At 38.6% G+C, this 26,166-nt stretch overlaps 1 protein-coding gene across 21 annotated transcripts in view; it reads right to left on the bottom strand.

The window, feature by feature from the left end:
• The window catches only part of SUGCT (succinyl-CoA:glutarate-CoA transferase), a 749,104-nt gene that overhangs the window by 150,774 nt on the left and 572,164 nt on the right, over window positions 1–26,166 (bottom strand). For 16 of the 21 annotated variants that reach the window (XR_011538973.1, XR_011538970.1, XR_011538972.1 and 13 more), the window contains one exon: window positions 14,663–14,726. The exons of 2 other annotated variants lie outside the window; for them this stretch is intronic. Coding sequence is in view for 14 of the 19 variants with exons in the window: in XM_070615476.1 (XP_070471577.1) it covers window positions 14,663–14,726 (64 nt within the window). In the remaining 5 variants the exon portion in view is untranslated. Of the gene's footprint in view, window positions 1–10,350; window positions 14,074–14,662; window positions 14,727–26,166 lie in introns of those variants that run through there. 3 more of the 21 variants (XM_070615472.1, XM_070615469.1, XR_011538971.1) reach the window with 2 other exon arrangements.

Here is a 26,166-nt window from a genome sequence, read left to right as displayed (position 1 = left end):
GTTCCACGAATGTAAATGACATAAGCAGTCAGTCCTGATGGTTAAACAAGGCGGATGAGGTCACAGTAACACTGATGGGCTGTTTGTCTCAAATGTCCTATAAATAGGAATGTGAAATTAATTTTTTTCAATCTACAATTCTCTCTACTCAAGGAGAACACTCCTCAGTGGTAAGCTGAAGTAAAGTATTTAATAGAGAATGGTTAGAATTTGAGTTGTCATTTCCATGCTTGTAATATGGGAACTTCTAACTGAAACAAAAAGTATAGCAAAGGGCACATTTCCCAAATTTCCTGTAAAATGCACGACTGCTGGATGACACTTTTGGGGGAATTTTTTTTTTCATTTTCTAATCAAGTCGACTGCAATTACCTCCCCCTGCTGTATGTACGCTGTAGGACAGTTGGGAAAGAGGGCTTTACCAGAGGCCTGCTATTGTAACAGCTGGTGGCTTTGGCATTTTCACATAAACACGCAAGCCAAAGAGGAATTTCTCCTTTAAAATTGGCCCCATTTCCCCCTTCCTGGGACATTCCACAATGCCACCAACAATGAAGCGCTCAGAAAAGAGGAATCATTTCTGTTTATGTGAAAATAGATCTGAACTTCATGAAGCAAGGGAAGAAATAACAGAAAGCTTCTAAGACCACAAAGAGAAGTTATAATCAAATCTGGAAGCTGTTTGCGAGATCGGACAGAGCTCCTCCATGCACCAGCTCTGAATGCTCAGGGAGCTGGAGCCAACTGCCCTTTTTCTCTATCCTGCCTCATTCACTCCCTGAGCAACCCCAGGCAAGCTGTTTGCTGAAGCCGTGCCACAGCATTATCTGGGTTAAGTGGGGGTAACACTCTTGTGACCAGCCACTCTCAAACACACGCAAACCATTTCACCCTCAGGAGTGCTTCTTATATACTAAGCCTTTGGCCTCTAAAGTTTATAAAAGCGATGATTCAAAAATGCCTTCAGGAGGCAGCATAGCATCGCAATAAAAGAGCACAGATTTTTCGAGTAAATCAGAGCTGAATGCAAATTCTGGGTCTGCAACTCACTGCTTGTGTGACCTTGGTCACATTATTTAATTTTTCTGAGGCTCAGTTTGCTCATCTGTAAAATGGGAATACTAATGTCTCCCTCAGAATGTTGATATGATGATTAGAGGCTATATATGTAAGACACTTCATGCATAATCACGTGCACTGTTAGCTAGTTGTATCGGGTGATCCCTATAGTAACTATCCTTATGATGCTTTACATTCACAGGGTGTATCTCCACACACAGTGTAACATAATGCATAGATTTATTATGATTCTTACCACCAAGGCTAGTACTGTAATTCAGCTTAAGAAAAAATATGTCTAGAGTTGTAAGCAACCCTAAGTGATTTTATCAGCTCACAATACTCTGTAGCAAATTAATGATTTTTCTCTAGTCTTCAATTTTTGCTCCTAAGAAACATGAAAATGTTTGCGTCCTTTTTAAAGAAAAAAAATTTGATGGCACCAGGATGTTATAAGAAAAAAAATGTATCACCCAGAGTCTTTAACCAAATAACTCAAGTGACTTCCCATTCGATGGTAGTCAAGTCACCCTTACTGGTAAAAACTGCTTCCTTAATAGACTTCAATTCAAGTTTCCCTTTTGGTGCTTAAAGCCTGTTTCTTCTCATTTGCCACATTAGGCAATTAATTGGGTATTTATAGGCGGCTATCATATAACCTACTGTCATCGCTACTCAGTCATACATCTTAAATTCTCCACATCTTGCTACTTAAATCCTACCCCTTAATCACCTCATCATCTTTGTCACATTTAAAAAATTTCCTTCCACTTAATCAGCCCCATTTTCTAGCTACACTATGAACAATTGTGCAGAATTCTCCTAATGCAGCTTTACCGAGGCTCAATGAAGAGCAAGTGTTTTCTTCTTAAGTGATTCCTTTAGATCCCAGGATAGTTTTTGCTTCTAGTGCAAGAGCATCACCATGTGAGCTATTCCTGATCTGCACTTCGGTGTTGCCCTCAATTCATTTCCATTATTAGTGCCTTTCATTGTCGAACGAGGCTCTCACTGGTGGGGCTGAGCCAGCTTGGAGTGAAAGCACCCCACTACTGCCACTTCAGCCTCTCGGACCCCCAGACACCCCCGTGGCCATGCTCCTGGCTAACCCTCTCCTGTCCAGTGTTTGTGGGTGTTCGACCCTCATAGAAAAATAATAACCCTTTCTAATATGCCTCAGGACCCTTGCTCGCTTGAGCTAAGAAAAAAGAGAAAATTCTAACCCTCAGAGGATGGGCAGTTTTCTTGTTTGGCTTCCTCTCCCTTTGTTAGTGTAAACTAGGCAATTTCTCCAGTAAATGACCATTACACCCTGTCCCATCCAACTCCAAGGGACACATGCTCCCAGTGAGTGACCCACAAAACACTTTTCCGTGGGATCTTAATAAGAGCTCTGGGGGAAAAATGTTTCCACTGTCAAATAACTTAAGGAAACACAGCACTCAGGGTCTCCCTCTCAGAGACCCAAACGTGTCTTAGAATGTTCATGGTTCTGAGATATGCCAAGGTGAAGAAAATTCATTGACCTCTGTTTAATGCAGGTTTCCCAAAGTTCTTTGACCACAGAGTCATTTCTTGGTGGGACAACTATTAGGACTTCCAGAAACTGTAGGATCTGCAGAGTATATTTTGGCGACGCTGCACTGTATCACGGTCCTTCTCCAATTTCCCCTTAACAAACTGTTACCTTCTCATCTGTGATCTCTGAATTATTGTTTTCACCTGCATGATCTCTCAGAGACAATGCTGTTTTTGGAGGATGCCTTCACACTGCATGGTCTCCACTGACTTTATGCACAACATACTGATCCAAGAGCCCCTACTTCGAAGGCAGATAAAGGGGCTGGTTTGGCCTAACACACATATCAGCCAGCGACAGTCCCAGGGTCTCCCTGTCCCCACTGCAGCTCAGTTGATTGGTCACTGTCAAATGCTCCATTAGACTGAGTTCTTTGTCAGCCAGCACTTGGCACAGAGGAGACACTAGATAAATGTTTGTTAAACAAAAGAATGATTTGTTTTACTGTATTTCTTAGAGAAACATGCATGATTATTTCAATTTTTAATGTTTGAAAAATAAGTAATATTGTGGCTAGTTTTATTTGCCCCCACAAGTCATTGCTACTGTAGATATAGTCGAGTTTATAAATTATCTACAAAGTACTTCCAGTTACTCCTATGTGCTGAGCACTTGATACGTTATTATTTAATTATTGTAAGTCACAGTGAATTTTGATCCTTGCATTATAGATAGGACACATGCCACTGAGACAGAATAGGAAGGCATCTGTTGTCTCCAACTGTAAATTCCAGAGCCAGGTTCTGGGCTCAGGTCTCGCTGATTAAGCCGACGTGCTCTTTACTCAGGTTTTGTATGCACACCGCACATATATACCATATGTACACAGGAAAACAACATAGAAGTTAACTAGTTTTTTTTTAGTAATCATATTTTTATTGTGGTAAAATATATATAACACAAAATTTATCATTTTAACCTTTTTTAAACGTACAGTTCTGTGACATTAAGTACATTCACATTGTTGTGCAACCATCACTACTGCCCATCTCCAGAGCTTTTGCATCTTCCCCAACTGAGACTCTGTACCCATCAAACACTAATTCCCCATTCCTTTCTCCCCGAGCCCCGGGCTACCATCCTTCAACTCTCTGTCTCTATGACTTTGACTACTCTAGGTACCTCATATAAATGGAATCATACAGAATTTGTCGCTAATTAATTTTTAAATTCTTACTCTGGTCATAGTATCAAGCACTCACTTAAAAAAAAAAAACCATCTTCACTTTTTTACACCAACACAACATTGTTTGCAGTTTAGTTAATGTTGTTCAAAGGGATTTGGGCTCTAACTTTAAAACAAAATCAGTCCCCCCGCCCCGTGAGCAAGAGCAGCTTTGCCCACACAGCACCAGGGCCATGGGAAGACCACGGGAAAGTTGAGAAATCCAAATAGGTTGAGGTGGCAACTTAACTTCCTTAGTCTTTTGATGATTGAAATCTGCATTTACATCCCAAATATTTCTTTTTCCTTTTTCAAACTCCTTTTCTGTTAATGTGTGAAAACAGTGCAACTTGAGGGAAATGTAATCCACATGTTTTGGTGCATTTACACTTATAGGCTCTTGAGAATATCAAAATGGTCTAACAATGCCTTTTCTGATGGCTTTTTTTTTCCACAGAAACACAATTATAGACTTTGTAAAAAGCGAATTTAATCCTCAAAGTAGGTAGGCTCAATCTAAGTTCAAATTCTTGAAAGTTAAACATTCTTTAAATAGATTTCCAAGCTGATCTTTAAACAAAACATTTAAAATACTACATTAAGCAGCCTTTAAGTTAGAGACTAAAGTTGTAAGCTAAAACACTCAATAATTGGCTCAACTTTCCTTTTTGGCTCAACTTTAGGAGACAGCAGCAAATAGGGGAAAGAAGACAGATTTCAGAGATACCCAGACCTGGGTTTGAAGTGCAGCACCAATTGGCGTTGCAACACCCAGCAAGTCTCAATTTTCTCATCTGTAAAATGGACATCATAATGTACGGCTTACTGAAGGGTCCTAGAGATTAAACAAATTGTGTATATAAAGGGCTTATATATACACCATAGACAGAGAAATACTCAACAGATGTGTGCTTACATTCCCTGGTTTCAAATTTGAATGTTCCACGGCAATGATGCCATAAAAATCTATTCATAAAATATGTTTACATGCAGTATAGTGAATTGCATTTTTACTTTAAATTGAAAGAATAAAAAGATGGCTCTCAAGAAGACAAGGCACTAAAAGGTGAAGTGGTTTACTTAAGGTCACACACCAACTTGAAGGTCTAGTGACAAAGAGAAAGCAGACTCAGACCTGGCAGAGTTTATGGGAGCTCGACTGTGTGGAGGATATTCCTGAAATCTATGTGGGGTCATGCTTCTCTATCTTTTTGTGGCTATAGCATCTTATTGGTACTTTTATTTCACCACATGTTCTCCTCAAATCCCCAAAATGTCTTGTTTTAACTTTTTCACTTTTAATTTAATTAAAATTAGATTTTTGCTTAATTGTTTGAAAAGTGCATGGCTTCTTGCAATAAGCTGGAGTACAGGATTCATAGGAACACCTTCAATAGGACACAGGGTTCTGAGTATGTTAGACTAACGGGTTACCCACTCTGAGAGTCACGTGGCTGCTGTGACTTTCATGATGTTCTGATGAATGACACAGTGGGGAAGCACTTCAAGGTCTCTCATCCCTTCCCCTCTGTGCGGTGCCCTAATCTTCCTCAAAGGATGAACCCAGAGACACAGTGACTGTTAATGCCCCACCAGATAAAGAAATGACAACATGGAGATATGGTTGCATAAAAGCTGATACACAACTGACACACAGAAGACAGCATTTGCTCCTGCTGAGAAGGAGATAAGCAATGAGTCCCACAGACCCAACTCGGGGCCAAATAAACCCTGAAGGACCGGAGGTGATGTGATAAGTGGGATATTGCACATAACCCATTGGTTATATGAACATATCTGGAGGTTCTTATTGAACTTGTCAAAAGTTACTTTAGTGGAGTCATTTTAAAATGTAGCCAGAGCTGCCTTTCCAGAGAAACTGCCTTGTGTCCTAAACCAGACTGGGCCAAACCTTTTGACTGGGCCAAAATCACAATTGTGTTAGTAGCAATTATCGGAGAAGTCAGCAGGAAAACAGACATCCTAATCACAAAGACTGATGCTTATGGACTTTCTACCTGAAGACAGAATCAGTAACCAATTGGGTAGAGCCAAGAATACTGAACTTGTCAGCGCCAATCACCTCTTCTAAAAATATCTTACCTCAGCTTCCTCCTTTTTCCCATAAAAACCCTGAGCCCCTCTCCTCTAAGCAGGACACTCACTGGGTTTCTGCCTGGACCTGTGCTCCCTGATGGCAATTGTCTGGTCCCAAATATACCCTTTGCCTCTTAAACTAGTTTCTGTTTTTGTAGGTTGACAAATCCCTTTATTTCTTCACCTCCCGCAATACATATTAACATTAACATAGCACTGTGTGCCAGACCAAAATTAAACCATCATCCTTTTAAATAAAAAGATGGCTTACTCCACTGATATTTTCTCTGGCTAAGTCTTCTCAACAGGAGCATACCTTGACATCTCAAAGAACCATATTTAAAGAAAACAATTTTTCTATGGTATTCAGCCCAACTGTCATCTCTTCATGGACCAAAGAGCCCCTACTTCGTGAAGCTAGAGGAGAACGAAGCAATCCCTCTTTCAGACAAGACTGAAAGACCCCTTCTCCAGCCATGAATAAACCTGGCAGTGAAGTCACACAACTCACTCCAGGCTGAAGCCCACTTGGAGGCAAAGACAATGTCGCTTCTCGATTATCCACGTTAACTCCATAAAATGGAAATCCAAACTGGAAGACAATTTTTAAATTTGAGTATTTAGCTATCACATGGTATCTGATTTTACTTCTCCAGCCAGTTTACATGCCTAATTATATTTAATTAATTTATTCTCTAACGATCCATCACAAAGTCAATACTTAAATTTGATCCAGAAAAAGACTTCTCTGAGTACCCTATGAAAGTTAGCTGCAGCTAATACAGCAAGGACTGAAGAATTGATCCCAGAAAATTTCTGAACCACCTTCTAGGCAAAAACCAGAAAATGTTTCATCATCGAAATTTCCACTGTTTCTGTGGCTTTTTGGTTTTGTTTTTTATTTTGTTTTGATGTCTAGGTTTGGTTCAACATTCAGTGGCCCACTCAGATGATTTCAAACACATCTCTAAGCCCAAGGGTCATTCTGGGTAGTGATACTTGGGAAAACACCGCCAACAATGCATAGCCAATTAAATATACACCCAGGAAAATTCTTTAGCCTAAATATCACTTTCTAATAGTGAAAACTTACTCTGTACCCCAAAACTTCACCGAAAACTGAGAACTGATTTACAACAAGAGTTTCTTGTCTATTAGACATATCACTTACCTTAGCATCTAGGTTGTTGGGGACATGTTGAAAAGGAACAACTGAGTTCTTGGCCACTTTCCCAGTCCCAACTAACAGGAACATGAATTCCCTGAGCATGAAAGCCCAGGTCTCATGAAATATTTCTTCCTCATGGCACAGATAAACATAGTTGATGGAGATCCCTAAGTCATATCGGCAACAGTAACTTGGCTCCTAGGGTTTCTCCGGTTCCTGAAGGAAAGACCTTCCTGGGGATGCGATTCACTCCTCCTGTTTATCCTTGCCCTCCTAGGAAGGAAAGTCACTGTGCTATTCATTTCTGACCGAACGGTAACAATGTCTATGATCCTGCGTGTCTGTAACAGGACTTCCAGAGAAGGCTGCAGGCACTCGTTGTCAAATCATCTGAGAATATACTGATTTATTTAACTCTCAGTGCATTGCCACGAGTTAAGAGTTTAATAAAGTTAAAAATAATTGAGTACTTTGGGAAGTACCGTGGCTAGTCTTATTTGAAAACTAACTTCCCTGCCAGCTTCCTCTCATTCTGTTGACAGACTGTAGAACCTTGCTTTCATCTCTTTCCTCTTTTTACAGCTTAACCTGGTCCCTGAAGGAGTATGCTCTTTCTAGAAGACGGATTACGCACTATACACAACATGAAAACTTCACACACTCTTCCTGTTGTCATCTGAAAGATTTTTCTACCTGGAAGAAATAACTTATTTCACTTTTCATTCTCGGATTGGTTTTATTTAGAATTCCTTATGAGGATCAACATATCTAAACATTATGGAGGGACATACGCTGAAACTTTGTTTCCTCTTAATTTTTCTTTTTCCCTAGTGGGATTTATGACAGCTTTCTCAATTGCTGTTATCCATCATAGAAACTTAAATGCACTTCGAAGATACGTGATTTCAGAAACATTATCTAATTTTCTATCTAAAGGGAAGGAAAAAGCTAAAAGTAACAGGGCAAGGTGAAGGCTTGAGTAGCGTAGAAGAGGAAGGTTGGTAACCATGCAAGACACGAGGCGGTCACCCCATTTCATGTACTTCACACTGGAAACAAACTAAAGAGGTAAATAAGTCTCTTTCAGATAGCTTCCACGGGTAGCCAGTGAGTTAAAAAAAATGCATAATTCTTAAAATTGTCACAAATCACCTTTTCAATTATTTTTCATCTAATTCTTTCTTATTCTAATAATCATCCAGAAAACATCTATTAAGTACTAACTTGGCTTAGAGGGTGCCGGTTAGATTTTTTAAAAGACAGCATTTTTGCCTTCCAGGAGCTTACAAAAGAAAGGTGTTTTAGATCATCAACTATAAAAAACTTGTAAAACATTCAGAAATACAGTATGTTAGATAATCAAGTAAAGAAGTACATTTAACTTTTGAAAACTTCACTCTAAAACCCAAACATCAATATTCTAATAATTTGCTTTGAGCTACATTAATTCATAGTGGTAACTGCTCTTCCTGCATCCAAGACCCACTAGCCAAAAATTGTTGTAGGTTCCAAATAGGAATATTAAAATATTATGGGGAAAAAAACTAAGAAAACTTCTATTTAAAGGAACTTGGAGCTGCTTTCTGAAAAACACAGATCAGGGGACCAGCAGGCATGGGCAATTCAACTTAAAATCATTTCACATGCATAGAAGACTGCTTCCCTTTCCCAACGCTGACACATTCACCACTAAAATACTTCCCAGAAGGGCTGCTGGAATCATATAACCACAATGCACATTCACAGGGAAGTATCGGAAAAAGGTTCCAGTGAGAAACTTTATAGTTACACATCAAACTCTATTTCAGTGACATCCTTTGAAGTCTGGAAGTCAGCACGAAGCCTGTTTTGGCACCTACACAGTACATGGAAGGACAGCCTGTTCCACTGTGGCTACAAGGCCAATGGCCAGCAGTATTACAAGAAGAAGATGCAAATGCTGAATGGCTCAGTGGAAACTGGCAGTCATTTGAAACGCGATAACTAACGTAAGATCTTTCCACTCAAATCACAAATAAGCTAAAGCTTAAATAATGGCCAATCTCTTGTTAAAGAAATGTTGTGGTATGAACTTGAATGTATCTTTTCATTTTAGTAACTGGCAAACACAAATTTTTATCAATTTCATAGTTTAAACTTCAGGACACTATGAGTTTTGCAAAAATCTTCAAGCGAGTTAGAAACAATGTAGAAATTTCCCCTAAAAGCAATCAATGAGAACATCTGCCAAACCAGGTTTGCGGACTCTTCTGAGTCCTTCCTTCACCCACGGAGGGAAGAGATCTCAGAAACCTCAGCCTACTTCTCCAGTAACTTTTGATTGGTTTTTAATTTACTCATTAGCTCTAGTTTAGGTTGTATTCTTCTGGCCTCTGGCTACCTCTCCAGGGTAACTGTGAGCCCTTCTTCATTTGAGCCCTTTTTTAGCTCCTCCAGCACACCAGAACTCAGCGCCTCCTCATTGCTCCCTCGGCACACACCAGTTTGGCCCAGCTGGCAATTGGTCATTGTTCACATGTCTGTCTACATTTCACTTCTCAGGGTAACCTGTCCTGATCCCATATACTAGGTGAGTGCTCCCTGTCTGTGCTTCCTGCTGAGGCCTCTGGTTCTCCCTGGGGATCCTCAACCCACTTTTCTGTATTTATTGTTTGGAATAACAATAATTCCATGGCAAAATGTAAGCTCATGAGTGACTGGACCTGTCCTAGGTACAACCTTATCCCAGAGCTTCATATAGCTTATGGAACATGATAGGTTTAGTGAGTTGAGTTGCGTGTGAGTGTGGATGGGTGTGTGTTTGAGGTTTTAGCACTCAATCAGATTACTGTAGTTAATTATGAGCGAATTAGTACATTGTGTCCACTGTGCTGACACTTCTGTCACTAAACTAATGGTGAGCTAAAAGGAATGATGACTCCCCTCACTGGGGACTCTTAGAACTCTGGAATATTTAAGCGTGGCAAAGAGAGAGAGAATGCATTTTCTCATTTATACCCCCATTAATAATTTAATTTTCTTAGTCAGTCTCTACTTTTAAAGCTCAAATGAGAGAGTAGTTTAATGAACAATACATGAAATAAAGAATGATAGTATTTAGCATAACTACAAGTCACATTTAGAGATAATTCATGGGCATTAACTAGTTTGCATGCTCTAACTATGACATGTACATACACAAATGAAATTTCTTTCCTAATTGCCTACTCTAGATTGGAGGTAGTGGGAAATGATATGAAAAAGGAGTATGTTACCCTAGATCTAAATTCATAAAGGAGATAGTTTAGATAATGTTACTTTATTTTAGTATTGGTAATGATTATAAATACTGGAATAATGTATTAAATGCTTACAATAATTATTTAAGTAGTAAAAAGGCATTTTGAAGAGGTAAATTATTTCCCATCTCTGTTGAAAGTATATTCAACATTGGATGACCAGCATCTTTAAGGTATTAATCAATTTGCAGTCTCCTATACAGGAGTTCTAGTCTGAGAATCTGAGGGAATGCTGTGGATTTATACATCTCTAAAACAGGCACAATAAATATTGTTCTTCAAAAGACAAGTTTCGAGCAATGACTAAGATATAAAATGTCTCAGGCAAACTAGTGCAACGTACAGAAAATTCAGTACAGGTCACAAGAAGTTCATTAATAACAAAGGAAATATAAACAAGTAGTTTTAAGTAACATTAACAAGGATTTTTACTGTAAAAGTGGAGATGCAGATATATATGTAAATCCATAGAACTAAATTTAATGAATTCAAAAATGTGCCTCTACTGGCTGACTAGAAAACAGTGTAGCATAAAATCACTTTTAACTCCACCTACATTTCCAGTTTGGGCAGATTTGCCTCACTGAGGCATTGTGGGAGAATCTGAGTGATTTCTACAGTATTCATGAGGTCTCCAAAGGGGACATCCCTTACAAAGAAACTATCATCGGTAAATAAAATCAATGAAAGGAACAACCCACAGGCAAAATTTTAATTATTTGCTGATAAATTCCCTTTGCATTTAATCTCTCTTGTCCTGTCTGAGTGACCCCTTACTGGCATACACTGAATTAGAAGATACAATAGCAACTTCTTACCTGACATCTCTATGCAGAATTGTCTCTCTCCTTTCATGGGGAGTCAGGATGTGCTGCCCTCAAGAGACACTCAGATACCTACTCCAAAAGTAACCTAAACACTTCCATTTCATCTCAAATCTGAGACTTCCTATATTGATAATTCTATAGAAAGAATATAACGTAAGTCAATAAGATAGGCATACCAAAAAGATGTCTAAGCCCTATGGAAACTGAAGAAACAAAAATAAAATTTTCTGGAAGGAGATTAAAAAGAGATTGCTATAGTGGTCAGCCTGGTAGTATAGTAGTTAAGTTTACATGCTCCACTTCAGCGGCCCAGGGTTTACCAGTTGGGATCTTGGGTGCAGAGCTACACACTGCTCATCAAGCCATGCTGTGGCCGGCATCCCATATGTGAAGTAGAGAAAGAAGGGCACAGATGTTAGCTCACGGCCAATCTTCCTCAGCAAAAAGAGGAGGATTGGCAGTGGATGTTACCTCAGGGCTAATCAAAAAGAAAAAAAAAAAATAGAGATTGCTATAGAGCTGAGAATTTTATTGTGGCAAATTGAATTTTGGGGCCAAGTTATTTACCCCTCCTTGTGCCCATGCCTTCACCATGTAACTTTGCAATTTCTCTTAAGAAGAGAGATCTATTTCCCTACCCATTGGGACACAGCCTAACACTCGCTTTGGCCAATGGAATGTGGGCAGAAGGTTCTCCTAGTTCTGCAAAAGGTCTTAAGTGGCATTGTGGTTTCTGTTTGCCTTCTTGCTCTTCTGCCAATGCCATGAGAAGAACATGAGAGATGCATGGAGTAGAACTGAGCCTGACTCACACAAAGGAGCCAAGCCTGGCCAACCTACACCTATAAGCAAAGCCAGTGGGACAAGCCCAGCCTAAATCAGCTATCCCTCACCTGATCCACATGCATGGAATAAACAAATGCTTGTGTTTGGATGCCACCGAGATTTTGTCGTTATTTGTTACACGGCATTATTGTGATAATAGCTAACTGACACACTTATAAAGTGAGCAAAAGAGTTATGTGTTCCCCTTTAGGAATCTGAAAAGTTATTTCACACTTCCTGAGATTGACTGTTCATTCATTTACCAGGAAAGTCAGTAAATTCACATCTGATTGATTGAGAGAGTGTTACGTCCAATGAATTCATTCTAGGCTGGCCACTGACTTCCTTTTTCCTTACTATCATGCTAACAACTGTATTTAACTTTCAAAAGTTTACCCTTTCTTCTCATGTCCTGGGGGCATCAATGACTGCACGACCTCATCTGTAAACTTGTGGAATTAAATTAGATCAGTGGTTCTTGAATTGTTCAGTAGGGCCAATGGTTTCAAGGAGGTGTTTGGTGGACTACAGCGTGGTGGAAGCAGGGAAAGAAAGGTAAACAGTTGGAGAGCTAGCTTATCAATCAGTGAATTGATCTGTTTTAGATATGGAGACTTCATTTGGAAAATAAATTCCACTGTTTAAAAATTAAAGTTAAAAATTACCGGACAAAATGCTTTTTAACGTCTTCTCATACTGAAAGTGCCGTGATTATATTTTTTTGTTTTGACCACCCCCTTCTCTTCATCCCTATTACCATGACCCTAATTTGACACCGTCACCTGAACTCCTGTAATAACTTCTGAACTTGACTCCCTGCTTTAAGTTATAAATTGTGTCATTTCACTCCCCTGATTAAAAATAGAGTGAAACTAAATTTAGTGGGGCCTCTGGGCTCTGTCTCTCTCTTCCGTCTTAATTCCTGCCCCTCTTTCCTCACTTTTCATTATGGCTTCAAACACACCAACCTTTTCCCACCTCAAGGTCTTCTCACATGCTGATCCCTCTGTTTGGAATGCTACTCCTTACTCTTCAAACGTCCACTTCTTATTATCTTTCAATTCTTTGTTTATAAGGCATCCTCTCAGAAAGGCTTTCTCTGATCATCCAAACTAATGTAGGTCCCTTCCGTCCCCATTATTCTCTGTGACAGCACACTGCCCTTTCCCGTTCTTGGCACTTATCATGACTTACAGTTATGGGAGAATGTGTTTGTTACTTTTATTATCTGACTTTCCATTGAGTATGAACTCCACATGGCCAGGGGCCAACCTGTCTGGTTTATTTTTGTATTCCCGGGACCCAAAGTATTGCCCGGCACATAGTATGCTCATAACATGAATGAAGAAATGACTATCTTAGCTTTTATCAACATGCTTTTTTTCACCATCTTTCTATACCATATAGCATGTCCCTGTTACCATGTGATTCCAGTCTCTGATATGCATAGACCTGCTACTTCTCTTATTTATTTTCCCTAATCCATGCATAATGTTCCTTTTACTCCTGTAGATCAGAATGTTCTCTTTCAGCTTCCTTTATTCATCATACTTCTCTCTCCTTATTCTTTTTGCATGTGGCCACGATCTGATCTGTTCTGGGGCATTATTATCAAACTGATCCAAAATCTTAGAATTAGATTATACCTAGAATGAATTTAACAACAGCAGTTAGTCAATGAATGGGATCCGATACCTACAGAAGTAAATGCTCTATGTTGCTTGACTGAGTTGGGGAATACCCAAATTTCAAACAAGGTGACCAGGATATAGTTTTCAGAAAACAATGACCAAAGTTATATTCTAACTAATTTCATTATTCTCTGTCAAAAGAAAAGAAAAAAAAGTGTATAGTTTATGTATAAGCCTAGACAATAGGGACACAATGAACGAGAATGTGGAGTGTTTTTCCAGCAATGCCCAGAGTAGAGACAAAAGATCTGAGGAATAGTGATATTATGATCAACAGCAAAGTGAAGGCTGTGGGGGGTGACAGGCTGATGATAAGCTCTCACTACAGTCTGGAAGGTCTGAGAGCAGGCCTGAAGCTTCTGGCCACCAGAAGGAGAACTCTCCCTGGAAGTGAAAACGTTAGCATTTAGTTTAGGCCAAAATGTCTTTGGCGAGTTTGTTTGGTATGAGTCAGCTTACGAAAATTCAATATAGTCTAGGTTTACTGAAAACACTTAGTTTCTTAATCTACAAAGCCGACATCCATACCGTCAACCATAGTTTAGAAAGAAAACGCCCTGGCCTGAGCATTCAGTAGCCTTCCTTGGACACCATCTCTATCATTCCTGGCTTTCTTTATCATTCTTATCTGAACCACAAGAAATTTTATAACATTTGTCATATTTACTGTTATCTATCAGTTGGCAATTACATAACGTACATTTCTGAGTATATGATTACACAAAATGGAGTTAGGTAATATGAGTATTTTTTGTCACCAAGGAATCAGACGTTTGTTAGAGCAAAAACACAATCCCATCGCCTCAGCATACAAGCTTGTGGGTGTGATCCTACTGTTTTCCTTCTAACCGAAATGAAAGTTTGGATAATGTCTTGCCAAGTTGTTTGGGGGATAATCAGCTACCTGCAGTGATCAGCACAGGGAAAAATTAATAAGGGAAGGTGTTAAGAAAAATAACAAAAATGTTCAAACCTGGCACTGATATCTTCCCCACAGTCGGATGTTTCATCTCCATAATGAGGCCATTGTGTAACACCTTAAAATGTAAAAACAGAGAGAAAAATAACTTATAAAATAAAATTATCTCCAATCTCAAGGGGTATGGGAAGCCATCTATTCAGTCCATTGAAGAAAGATATTGCAAAACACAAGATGTTTTAAATTTTAACTTGAAAGTGAAGATCCGAGATAAAAATGTTTCCATCTTATATTAAACCAAGTGAAGCCAAAAAGAATTAGAAGACTCAAGGACTAGCAAACTACGTTTTTATAAAGTCTTCCCACACTAAAAATGTTTTTGCTCCTAAATGTAGGGTATGATTGCCCCCCTTTCATCTATGTTTGGTCCTCTAAATAGTAAAGTTCGGCGTCTTCCTTCATTACCTCATAGCAGGATTTGGCCAAGAGCAACTGTAGAAGGACAAGATGGGAGGGAGGCACCGGGACCTGGAACAGAGCAGCCCACTGGGGTGGCACATGTGCTTCTGGCAATTTATTCATTGACAAGTGTGGGGAGTTAGTCCAGTTTGAAAGGTGAATCAGAGTATCCAGAAGGCCCAGTGACTGCTGAGAGTGGATAGATTCAGGGCTTCTGTGATAAGCAACGAGGAGAACCCTTGACAGAGAGCCCAGAGTAGGCCCAGGTCAGAGGCCCGAGGAGGCCACTGCAACCAGAAATGTTTTCAGTGGTAGTAGACCTTAATCATAAGACTAGGTTTCACGGGGCCAGCCTGGTGGTGCAGTGGTTAAGGTTGCATGCTCTGCTTCAGCAGACTGGGGTCCACACGTTCAGATCCCGGGCAAGGACGTACACACCGCTTATCAAGCCATGCTGTGGCAGGTGTCTCACATACAAAATAGAGGAGGATGGGCACGGATGTTAGCTCAAGGCTAATCTTCATCAAAATAGATAAATAAATAAATAAATAGTTTTAAAAGACTAGGTTTCAGAACTAGGACTCCACTATCCTCGAGTTGGTGGGGAGCGAGGTTGGGGAGAGCACTGAGAAAAAAAAGCCAGAGACCCCATCCTAGAGGGCTGATTGGGTTACCACGCACTGGGACCAAGAGAGGTACTTGGTGTCCCATGAAGAACGCAAAAACACAAGGCAGACTTGACTTCAGGGCTAAGACTCAACGCCAGTTACCAGGACAGGGACATCCTCTCAGCACTCGACTAGCAGAAATGACCTGATATATTGAATCACTCGACAACAAACAGAGCTAGTTAAATCCTTTGCATACAGAGGCTGTAGTTTTTCCCAAGGGGTGGGTAGGAGAACAAAATCTGTCAGAGATCAAGTGTCCTCCAACGGCAGGTAGAGCATGAGATGAGGGCATGGAACTAGATTCTAGAACATAAAAGTTGAATTACTGGAGGCAAAATGTCCTGCCATACGCAAAGGAAAATGCTGCAAAGTTGTATTCTTTTGTTTGTTTGTTTTGTAACAACTGGAGGTTACATGGGTATACACCATCTCAAAGAACCCCAAAGTTTAATTCATTATTACTATTACTGGATCTTCGGTGAGACATATATGGACGACTTATATATGAATTATGCTTCACCTGCATTATCTGCTCTGTACGTGGATCTGAAGGACAGAAGTATTTCAGTGGCAGAGTAAACATATGGGCCACAATTTCATGCTAATATCCCCAAGAGTAGCAGCTGTAATAGTTCTACAGTATTTTGAGCTTCAGGTAAAAGCAAGATTTGCTTTTCACAAATCAGAAGAGCATGGAACAAACAAACTAATAAAAATGTTTTCTCACTTGGAAAACTTAAGGAAAGAGGTCAAATTTCTTGGGTTTTATCCATTTCCAGCGAGCTTTCTGGTTACATTATGGAACAAACCATCAATAAGACAACCTCATGGGTGACTTTTTAAGGTTAGAACTATAACTCAGCTACGGCTAAAATATTCTGGCTTCCGCTGTTTCCTTTGGGAATAGTCACCACTTTTGGGGCGATGCTCTTTAAACAACCATGTCAACGCCCCTCATTGAGGGAGAAGCCACACCATATGGAGATCCTTTCTAGGAATGCCTTGCCTCTCTTCTGGAATCACCAGCTTTGCACCCAAGAGCTGGCCAGAGAAAATTCTTGCCAGTGTTAGAACTGTGCTATAATTTAATTCTGGTGTGGCTCGTTCTCAGCACCCGCCCAGCACAGCCTCCTCCTATGTGGGGGTGGGGGCTAAATGCCAACGCGAGGTGCTAAATCTCAGTTCTACTGAGGACAGGAACAAAAATATCGAGCTAAATTTCACTTGAAACAATTATCTGCACACTGAATCATTCTCCTCTTCTCGTATCTCTGTTGCCCTCCTGACTCCCTCTCTGTAATAACACTGCAGTGCTACTCACAAAAGACAAAAGTGAGTGTTCTTAGCTAAATATAACTTAACTGATAGTGTTGAAATTAATTAACGTTGAATTTTAATCATGTAGAAAATGTTAAGTGTCAAACGTGAAAGGGTAGTTGGTAAAGGTCAAGGGACATATGTCAAAGTTTTATGAAGCAAAAGCTAGCAGATGATTGAAGTTTTTCATGGAAGCAGCTTAAGGAGTGAACTTCCTTTGGCCCTACCCCTGTGGCTGTCTTTAGATGCTATTCCCAATATGAAACTTTCTCCTGTAACCACATCAATTCCTTTGCATTGAAAATCGCTCCGCTTTAAGCAGAAATAGAATTTTTTCTTAGGTTTGGCAGAGGAAGTTAACTGCAGTTTCTCATTTGCAGTAGTATTTGTATAATTCTGAGGCAAATGGGCTAGTCTGAGTGCCCATATTCAGAAAGAACTGACTTATTCCCCAGCTTGTTTGCCAACCACATTTTTAGGTAAAGTCTGAAGTCCATGAAATTCCATAGGCTTTCTTCGTGAATCAGGTCAGATTATCTCAGAGAACAATTGAGGCTGTGGCAGGGCTGTCCCTGGAAACCCTGCCTCATGACTTGGAATCTTGGAAAACTCTCCAGCCTTGTTTGTGGGGCAGGTCCTGCTCTGCTTAATAACATATTCAGGAATCTCAGAACCCAGCAGACTCTCTGAATTTTAACATAAATCTCTCCCGCAGAACTTCAGGCGACTCTTTCATCCTAACTTCACTGGAAATGGAGGAACTGCGGGTCACCACCATTTCTATGGCGTTTCTTTGGGAATGGTTACTAAACATTCCCTTTTCCTATTCTCATCCAGGCGCAACACCGCAATCTCTACTACCTCAACCTAGAAATTCAAGTTTAAAGCGTTTCATATTCTGACCACTAACACTGGAATGGAGACCTAAGCTTTAGGGACTTTTGACTACTATCTTCCCTTAACGAAATTTTATGCCTAGACTCTCAGCCTGGCCATTCAGGATATACTTGGTTGCATATCTAGTTATTTTAAAATAAAGCAAGGGATCTTCCCTAGAATTTCGTAGCGGATTTTTGTCCTTCTTTTATTTATTTTATCCTCCTTAGATCTTTCACGGTTTGGTTGTTCTTCTAAATTTCATTTCTTATTGAAATTTCAAAAGCTTATTCTTGACAAGAATAGACTTGTAGACAGTGCACCAACCTCTTTAGCAAAGTATCAGGCCTATTTAAAATAAGGTCTCTCTTTCCTCTTCTTCAAGAGTTTTACAGATTGACAGCCTAATGACAGAGTCAAACGGTGATGTATTAATGATGGGGGAAAGAGTAAAATGTATACCTTAAAGCCATGTGGGAAATAAAAGTTTAAGTGAAAGTAAGAAAGTCTTTTTATTAAGTCCTATGGCAGCAATGGCAGGAAAAAAGTCTATAATATAGCATCAGCAAGAAAAAAATGCAAAAAAAGTAAAAACTGAAACCCGCTATATAAGCAGTGAAAATCTCTGTGGAAAGCAAGAGATCTGGGTCAAGCTTAGAAGCAGCAAGCCATATTCAAATGAAAGAAGATTGATCGAGTGCCAGAATTAAATGATGTACATAAATGATATGTGTAAAGACCATATCAAAAATCAATGTAATACTATCAGTAACATTAACAATGCTGCACAAAAAGGAATTCATCTATCCATTCACTCTGAATACAGACATGACCTACTTATTCAATTTAACAAACATCATAGAGCATCTATATACTAGTTGACATGAAGGAGCTGGCAGTAAAAAGATGAATGCTGAATGAACTTGCATTCAAAGTGCCTATAATTGGAAGAGAGGTTAGGGAATAAGAGACCTGAGTCAATTTTTATAACACAGTTTAAGCTCCATAAAGAAGAAGCAATATCCAATGAGTAACAAGTAAGTAGCTCTGTCTACCTTAGAAGGAAGGTGAAGGATATAAGTCAAGGAAGACAGTAAAATCTAGAACAAAGATGATATTGAAATAAAACATTAGGTTCCCTTTTCTCCACATCCTCTCCAACATTTGTTAATTTTTGTCTTGTTAATTATAGCCATTCTGATAGGTGTAAGGTGATATCTCCACACAGTTTTGATTTGCATTTCCCTAATAATTAGTGATGTTGAACATCTTTTCATGTACCTATTGGCCATCTGTATATCTTCTTTCGAAGAATGTTTGTTCATATCCTCTGCCCATTTTTTGATTGGGTTGTTTGTTTTTTGTTGTTGAGTTGTATGAGTTCCTCATATATTTTGGAAACTAACCCCTTGTCAGATATATGATTTGCAAATATTTTCTCCAAGTTTGTGGGTTGCCTTTTCCTTTTGTTTACGGTTTCCTTTGCCTTACAAAAACTTTTTAGACTGAGGTAGTCCCATTTGTTTATTTTTTCCTTTGTTTCCTTTGCCTGAGTAGACATGGTATTCAAAAAGATGCTGGTAAGACCAATGTGAAAGAGTGGACTGCCTATATTTTCTTTTAGCAGTTTTATGGTTTCAGGTCTTACATTCAAGTCTTCAATTCATTTTGAATTAATTTTTGTTTATGGTGTAAGATAATGATCTACTTTCATCCTTTTGCATGTGGCTGTCCAGTTGTCCAAATACCATTTATTGAAGAGATTTTCTTTTCTTCATTGTAAGACAAAAAATAACAAATGTTGGAGGGCATGTGGAGAAAAAGGAACCCTCATACACTGTTGGTGAGAATGCAAACTGGTGCAGCCACTAAGGAAAACAGTATGGAGATTTCTCAAAACATTAAACATAGAAATACCATATGATCCAGCCATCCCACCACTGGGTATCTATCCAAAGAACCTGAAATCAACAATTCAAAGAGACTTATGCACCCCTACATTCAGTGCAGCATTATTAACAATAGCCAAGATGTGGAAGCAACCCAAGTGCCCTTCAACTGATGAGTGGATAAAGATGTGGTACATATATACACAATGGAATACAACTCAGCCATAAAAAGAGACAAAATCATTCCATTTGTAACAACATGGATGGACCTTGAGGGTATTATGTTAAGAAAGTAAGCCAGACAGAGAAAGACAAACACCACATGATTTCACTCATATGTGGAAGATAAACAAACACAGGGACAAAGAGAACAGATTAGTGGTTACTAGAGGGGAAGGGAGTTGGAAGGTGGGTGAATGGGGTAAAGGGGCACATATGTATGGTGACAGATAAAAATTAGACTATTGGTGAACAAGATGCAGTGTATACAGAAACTGATAAACAATAATGTACACTTGAAATTACACAATGTTATAAACAATTATGACCTCAATAAAATAATTGAAAAAAAATTAGGTTAACAATTGCAATGAGAAATATAAGAACAGCTGCTATTGCTCAACAAAATTCCTTAAGGGTCAGGCATTGTGTTAGGGGCTAAAGAGTTGTTTCCATTCAATCCTCTCATTAACTAGATCAGGTAGGAATTACTGCTATCTGCATTTCTACTGATAAAGTGATGGAAGCCTAAAGAGGTTAAACAGCTGCCAAGGTTCACAATTAATAAGTGGTTGACCTTGGATTATAATTTAGGTGTGTCTGACCCTAAACTCTTAGCCAGTTGGACATTCAGCAAAAGAAAAAAATAGACAAGGATAATTTGATTTACCGGTAAAATGACTAGCCGATGTGGTCAATTCTGTAAAACAAATTAGTCAATTCACTGGGGAAAGAAAATTAGCCAAACAGATTGCTTGGCACTATGCGGCCCAATTAGTTAAACTGAACTGCTCCCTTTTAGGTAGCCAAGGATATTCCGGCTACCACAGATACAGAGGCTGTGAAAAGAGGAAGGATTGGGTCCCAGCCTAGCTCAGATTTTGAAGGGGCCAGACCCAGCAGGTGACCTCGGGAAAGGCACTTAAGAACCCTCTTCAGTAAAAAGCGGCTAATTAACATCTTTTTCTCGGGAGTTTGTAAAGATTAAGTGAGATGAGGAGTGTAAAGCAGTGAACACGGCATCTTGGATGAAGCAAGCTCAGAATAAATGACAACTGTTTATCATGATCCATAGACAGAGCGCAGACTCTGGCTCCACCAACGACTGAGTTGTGTGGGTTTGGGAAAATTAATTCATGCAAGAAACAGATGTTAAATGTATTAATAGTAATGATTAATAATTAATAATAAATATTAAACTCATATTAACATGCCAGGCATATTTAAGGGCTGTGGAAAAACCAGGTCACAGAACAAGTAAGATCTTTGCCCTCAAGAAGTTTACAGTCCTGTAAGGAGACTCAAATTAAATGGAGTCCACTGGCCTGTTATTGTTACATAATAATATCTGTTTAGTTCTCTGCTATATATTATCTGGCACTAACTGGTAGATGGTCAATAATATTTTAGTGGATTTATTGAATTTAATTAATTAATTGAATTAATTGAATTAACCAAGTAGCACATGGCTTCTTTTGGTTTTATTATTTTATAGGGGTAGGCGTCGGACAGTGTTCTCTGTTTTAAGCTTTCATAAATTTCTAGAGTTCCCTTAACACAAAACTGTTTTACTGGGTTTCCAAAATATAATCATTTTCAGGAACTTAGTTATCAAGTTCCAGAGTTGCCTTGCAATTCCCTCAGTTTCCTGAAGCTTTCCAGGTGATCTTGAATCTGTCCTAGACAGCGAGCACATCTGAAGATATTCCAGAGACCGCGCTGAGAAGCTCTGCAAGGACTGTGGCCATTAACAGTGAAGAAAAGCCAAAAATGGTGACTTACGAATCCAGCAGAAACAGCAGGCACGCGAATCAGACATGTAAAGTGAGTCTGATCACACTTAAAGACAATAAGCATAGCATCCTTCTTCATTGGGAAAATCCAGAGAACCATTTCCAAAACAGGCAATAGAAAGCGAAACAACATTGGCGTAATCTCATTTATTGTATTGTCCATTTTATCAATTTAGTCATTCCTTTGGCTTAATGGGAAAACAACCTTGGAATAATATTTGACAAGTTACATAACTGAAGGCATAACTTACAATTAATAAAAGTTAATTCAATTGTTTCTGAAAACTATGACCACAAAACCAGAAAAAGGACATAGAAATTCAAGAAAAAAAACTGACACGTAAGCTTCTAACTTTACTTGGGTAATGAAGGTCAAATTTAAATGCTGACATTTTTGGTTTTCTTATTTCTTTTGAAGCAATTACTGTAACTTAACCTTATTCCTGTGCTAGTGCACATGACACAGACTTTTCCTTCTTTTCTCTAATTAGAAAACATGAATATTAATCACTTAAAGAGGTATTATAACATATATGTAGAGTTTAATGAATACTAATAAAATGAACACCCATACACCCGACTCCCATCTTAAGAAATAGAACATTGCCAAAATGTTTCGAGTCCCAAGTTTGCCCCAATCCCTCCCTCCTCCATCCCCAAATGATCACTTTTCTGAATTTTTTTTATCGTTTCCTTCTTTTTCATACTTGTACTCCATATGCATATATCGCTAACAATTTAGTGCTTGCTTTCACCCGTTTATAACATTTATATCGATGAAATCAAGTGAATATATTCTTCTCTGACTTGCTTTTTCTCTTACCATTGTTTGTGAGATTCATCCATTTTGGAGCTTATGGCCATGGGCCAATTATAAGGTCAGTAATATAAAGTATACCATTATATAAATATCATAGTTTATTAATCCACTCTGCTCTTCATTATTTCCAGTTATTTTAGTATGTCAAGCCATGCTGCTATTAACCTAACATTTTGTGCAATAATTTCTCTAGGGTATACATATACCCAGAGCTAGAATGGCTAAGACATAAGACACATGTTTCTGCAACTTGTTAGGTAATTGGAAATTATTTCTCTAAGCGGTTTACCAGCCATTCCCACCAGCAGTGAACATGGTTTTCAGTTGCTTTACATACTTACCAAAACTTGATATTATCGGAATTTTTAGGTTTTACCAATCTAGTAACTCTGAAATAGTATCTAATTGAAGCTTTAACTTGCACTTCCTTGGTTAACAATGAGGCTGAGTATATTTTCTCTGCTTAATAATTATAGTTCATCTTCAATAAAATGCTTATTCAAGTCATTTGCATGTTTTTCTATCGGTTTATTTTTTTCTTATTGATTCATATAGATTCCTTTACATATTCTTGTTATGAATCCTTCATCGGAACATAAATAAAAAATATTATGGCTTTATTTCTCCTTTGCTGATGAAAGAAATAAAAGAGATGTAAATAAATGGAGAAGCATACCATGTTCTCAGAATTGAAGACTCAACATAGTAAAGATGTCAATCTCCTCAAATTTATCTGTAGGTTTAACAGAATTCTTACCAAAATCCCAGAAAATTTCTTTGTAGATGTAAAAAAGCTTACTCTAAAATTTATTTGGAAAGACACAGGCCTCAGAATAGCTTAAACAGTCTTGAAAATAAGAATAAAGTGAAAGAGAATGAGTCTACCTAATATTAAAGTACACCATATAGCTGCGATAGACTATATAGCTGCTAAAAGAGTATGGTATTGGCAGAGGAACAGACACATAAACCAATGGAACAGAATAGAGAACTCAGAAATATATCCACACAAGTATGCCCAAATATTTCCTGACAAAGACGTAAATGCAGTAGAAGAAGAATGGCTTCCTTGACAAAAGGTACCAAAACAATTGGGGAGGCGGGGAAAGAACCTCAACCTAAATCTCATATTTTGTACAAAAAATAACTTAAGATGGATCATGGACTTCAGTGTATAATTTAAAACTACAAAATCTTGGGAATAATCTTTGGGATTGCTCTGCAAAAGATCAGGTTAAGGTGATGAAAAGTACTATAGACTGGAAGAAATATTTGCAAGCGATATATCTGACAAAGGACTAGTAGCTAGTATATATTTACAAAGAACTTTTACAACTTAACAGTAAAAAAAAACTAACAATCCAATTTTTTAAAAAAATTTTAAAACATTTTTGGGGCCAGCCTGGTGGCATAGTGGTTAAGCTTGGACACTCTGTTTCTGCAGCCTTGGGTTTGCAGGTTCAGATCCTGGGTGTGGGCCAACACACCGCTTGTCAAGCCATGCTGTGGTGGCATCCCACATAAAATAGAGGAAGATTGGCACAGATGGTAGCTCAGTGACAATCTTCCTCAAGCAAAAAGAGGAATATCGGCAACAGATCTTAGCTCAGGGCCAATCTTCCTCACAAAAAAAAAAAAAAAGAAGAAGAAAAGAAAAGAAAAATTTTAAAAATTTTAAAACGTGACATCAAATACCAGCTAAGAGAATCTGAATCATTCTTCCCTTTCTGGTGAGAACGTAAAATGGCACAGCCACTCTGCAACACAGTTTAGCAGTTTCCTAAAAAACCTAAACAGGCAGCTGCGTATGACCCGGCAGCTGTGCTCCTGAGCATTTATCCCAGATAAACAAAAAGTTATGTTCATACAAAAACCTGCAAACGAATGTTCATAGCTGCTTTATTTGTAATAGTCAAAAACTGGAAACAACACAGATGTCCTTCAACCCATGAATCGTTGAGCCAACTGTGGTACGTGCATTTTATGGAATACTCCTAGGTCATAAAAAGGAACCAACTTGACTCACAAACAACTTGGATGAATCTTGGGGGAATTACGCTGAGTGAGAAAAGCCAATCCCCAAAGGTTACATGGTGCATGATTCCATTCACATAGCATTCTTGAAACAATAAAATTCCAGAAATAGAGAACAGATTAGTCGTAGAGGTTAGAGGAGAGATGGGAGTGGAGGAGAGAGAGGTGGGTGCAGCTGTTAAAGGATAGCAAGAGGGATTCTTGTGCTGGGATGTTCTGTATCTTGACTGTATCAGCGTCAATATCCTGGTTGTGATATTGTGAGATAGTTTTGCAATGTTACCCTTCTGGAACTAGGTAAAGGGTACATGGGATCTCTCTGTATTACTTCTTAGAATTACATGAGAATCTACAATTGTCTCAAAATAAAAACGTTTTATTTTTAATTTTTTTTTCATTTGCGCTTCCAGATTTTGTTTTTTGAAAAACTGGAATTGAATTTTGTGAATAATGTGAAAAGGGATTCGATTTCATTTTTTCCCCTAGAACAATTTTTGAGCAGTCCTTCCTTTCCTCGTGAATCTGCAGTGCTAGCTTTGTTGTAGATCATGTCCATACGTGTTGGGGTTGTTTCTGGACTCTGTATTCTGTCCTACAGGTCTATTTGCCCACATGGCCGATACCACACTGACTAAATCATTGTAGCTTCATCATAAGCATCAGTGGTTCATTTGTCAAGATCCTCGCCCCACGCCTTCCTCGTCCTTTGCCTTGAGGGGTTCTTGGCCCCTTACACTTCTCTATAAATTTTAAAGTCAGGCTGTCAAGTTCAGGAAAATCCTACTCAGCAGAAATAATATCCTTACAATATTATCTTACCACTCATTAAACATTTACTTTAATACTTTCCATTTATTTAAGTCATTTTTAATATCTTTGTAAAGTTATCGCATTTTTCATAAAGGCTTTGCACAATTTTCATTAGATTTATCTCTAACAAAAGCAGTCCATTTTAGTTGCTAACGTAAAATGGATCTTTGTTTTTTAAATAAAACTTTCTATTTATTGCTAGCATATAGAAATGAAATTAACTTTAAAATTTTGGTTTCATATCTGGCAAACACTCTTATTAATAACTCATTTTTACATTCTCTTGGGTTTTCTATAAAACTAATCATATCATTTCTGAATAATTATAGTTTTGTTTTTCCTTTCCAATTCTTTTTTTTTTGAGGAAGATTAGCCCTGGGCTAACTACTGCCAGTCCTCCTCTTTTTTGCTGAGGAAGCCGGGCCCTGAGCTAACATCCGTGCCCATCTTCCTCTACTTTATATGTGGGACGCCTACCACAGCATGGCTTGCCAAGCGGCGGCATGTCCGCACCCTGGATTCGAACCAGCGAACCCCGGGCCGCCGAGAAGCAGAACTTGCAAACTTAACCTCTGCACACGGGCTGACCCCTCCTTTCCAATTCTTATACTTTTTATCTTGTTTTCTTATATTATATTGTTGGCTAAGACTACCAATAAATTGATGGAGT

This window comes from Equus przewalskii, chromosome 4 (genome assembly GCF_037783145.1).
Source record: "Equus przewalskii isolate Varuska chromosome 4, EquPr2, whole genome shotgun sequence".
In the NCBI taxonomy this organism is placed as follows: Eukaryota; Metazoa; Chordata; class Mammalia; order Perissodactyla; family Equidae; genus Equus; species Equus przewalskii.
This window is presented reverse-complemented; position numbering and strand designations above follow the sequence as displayed.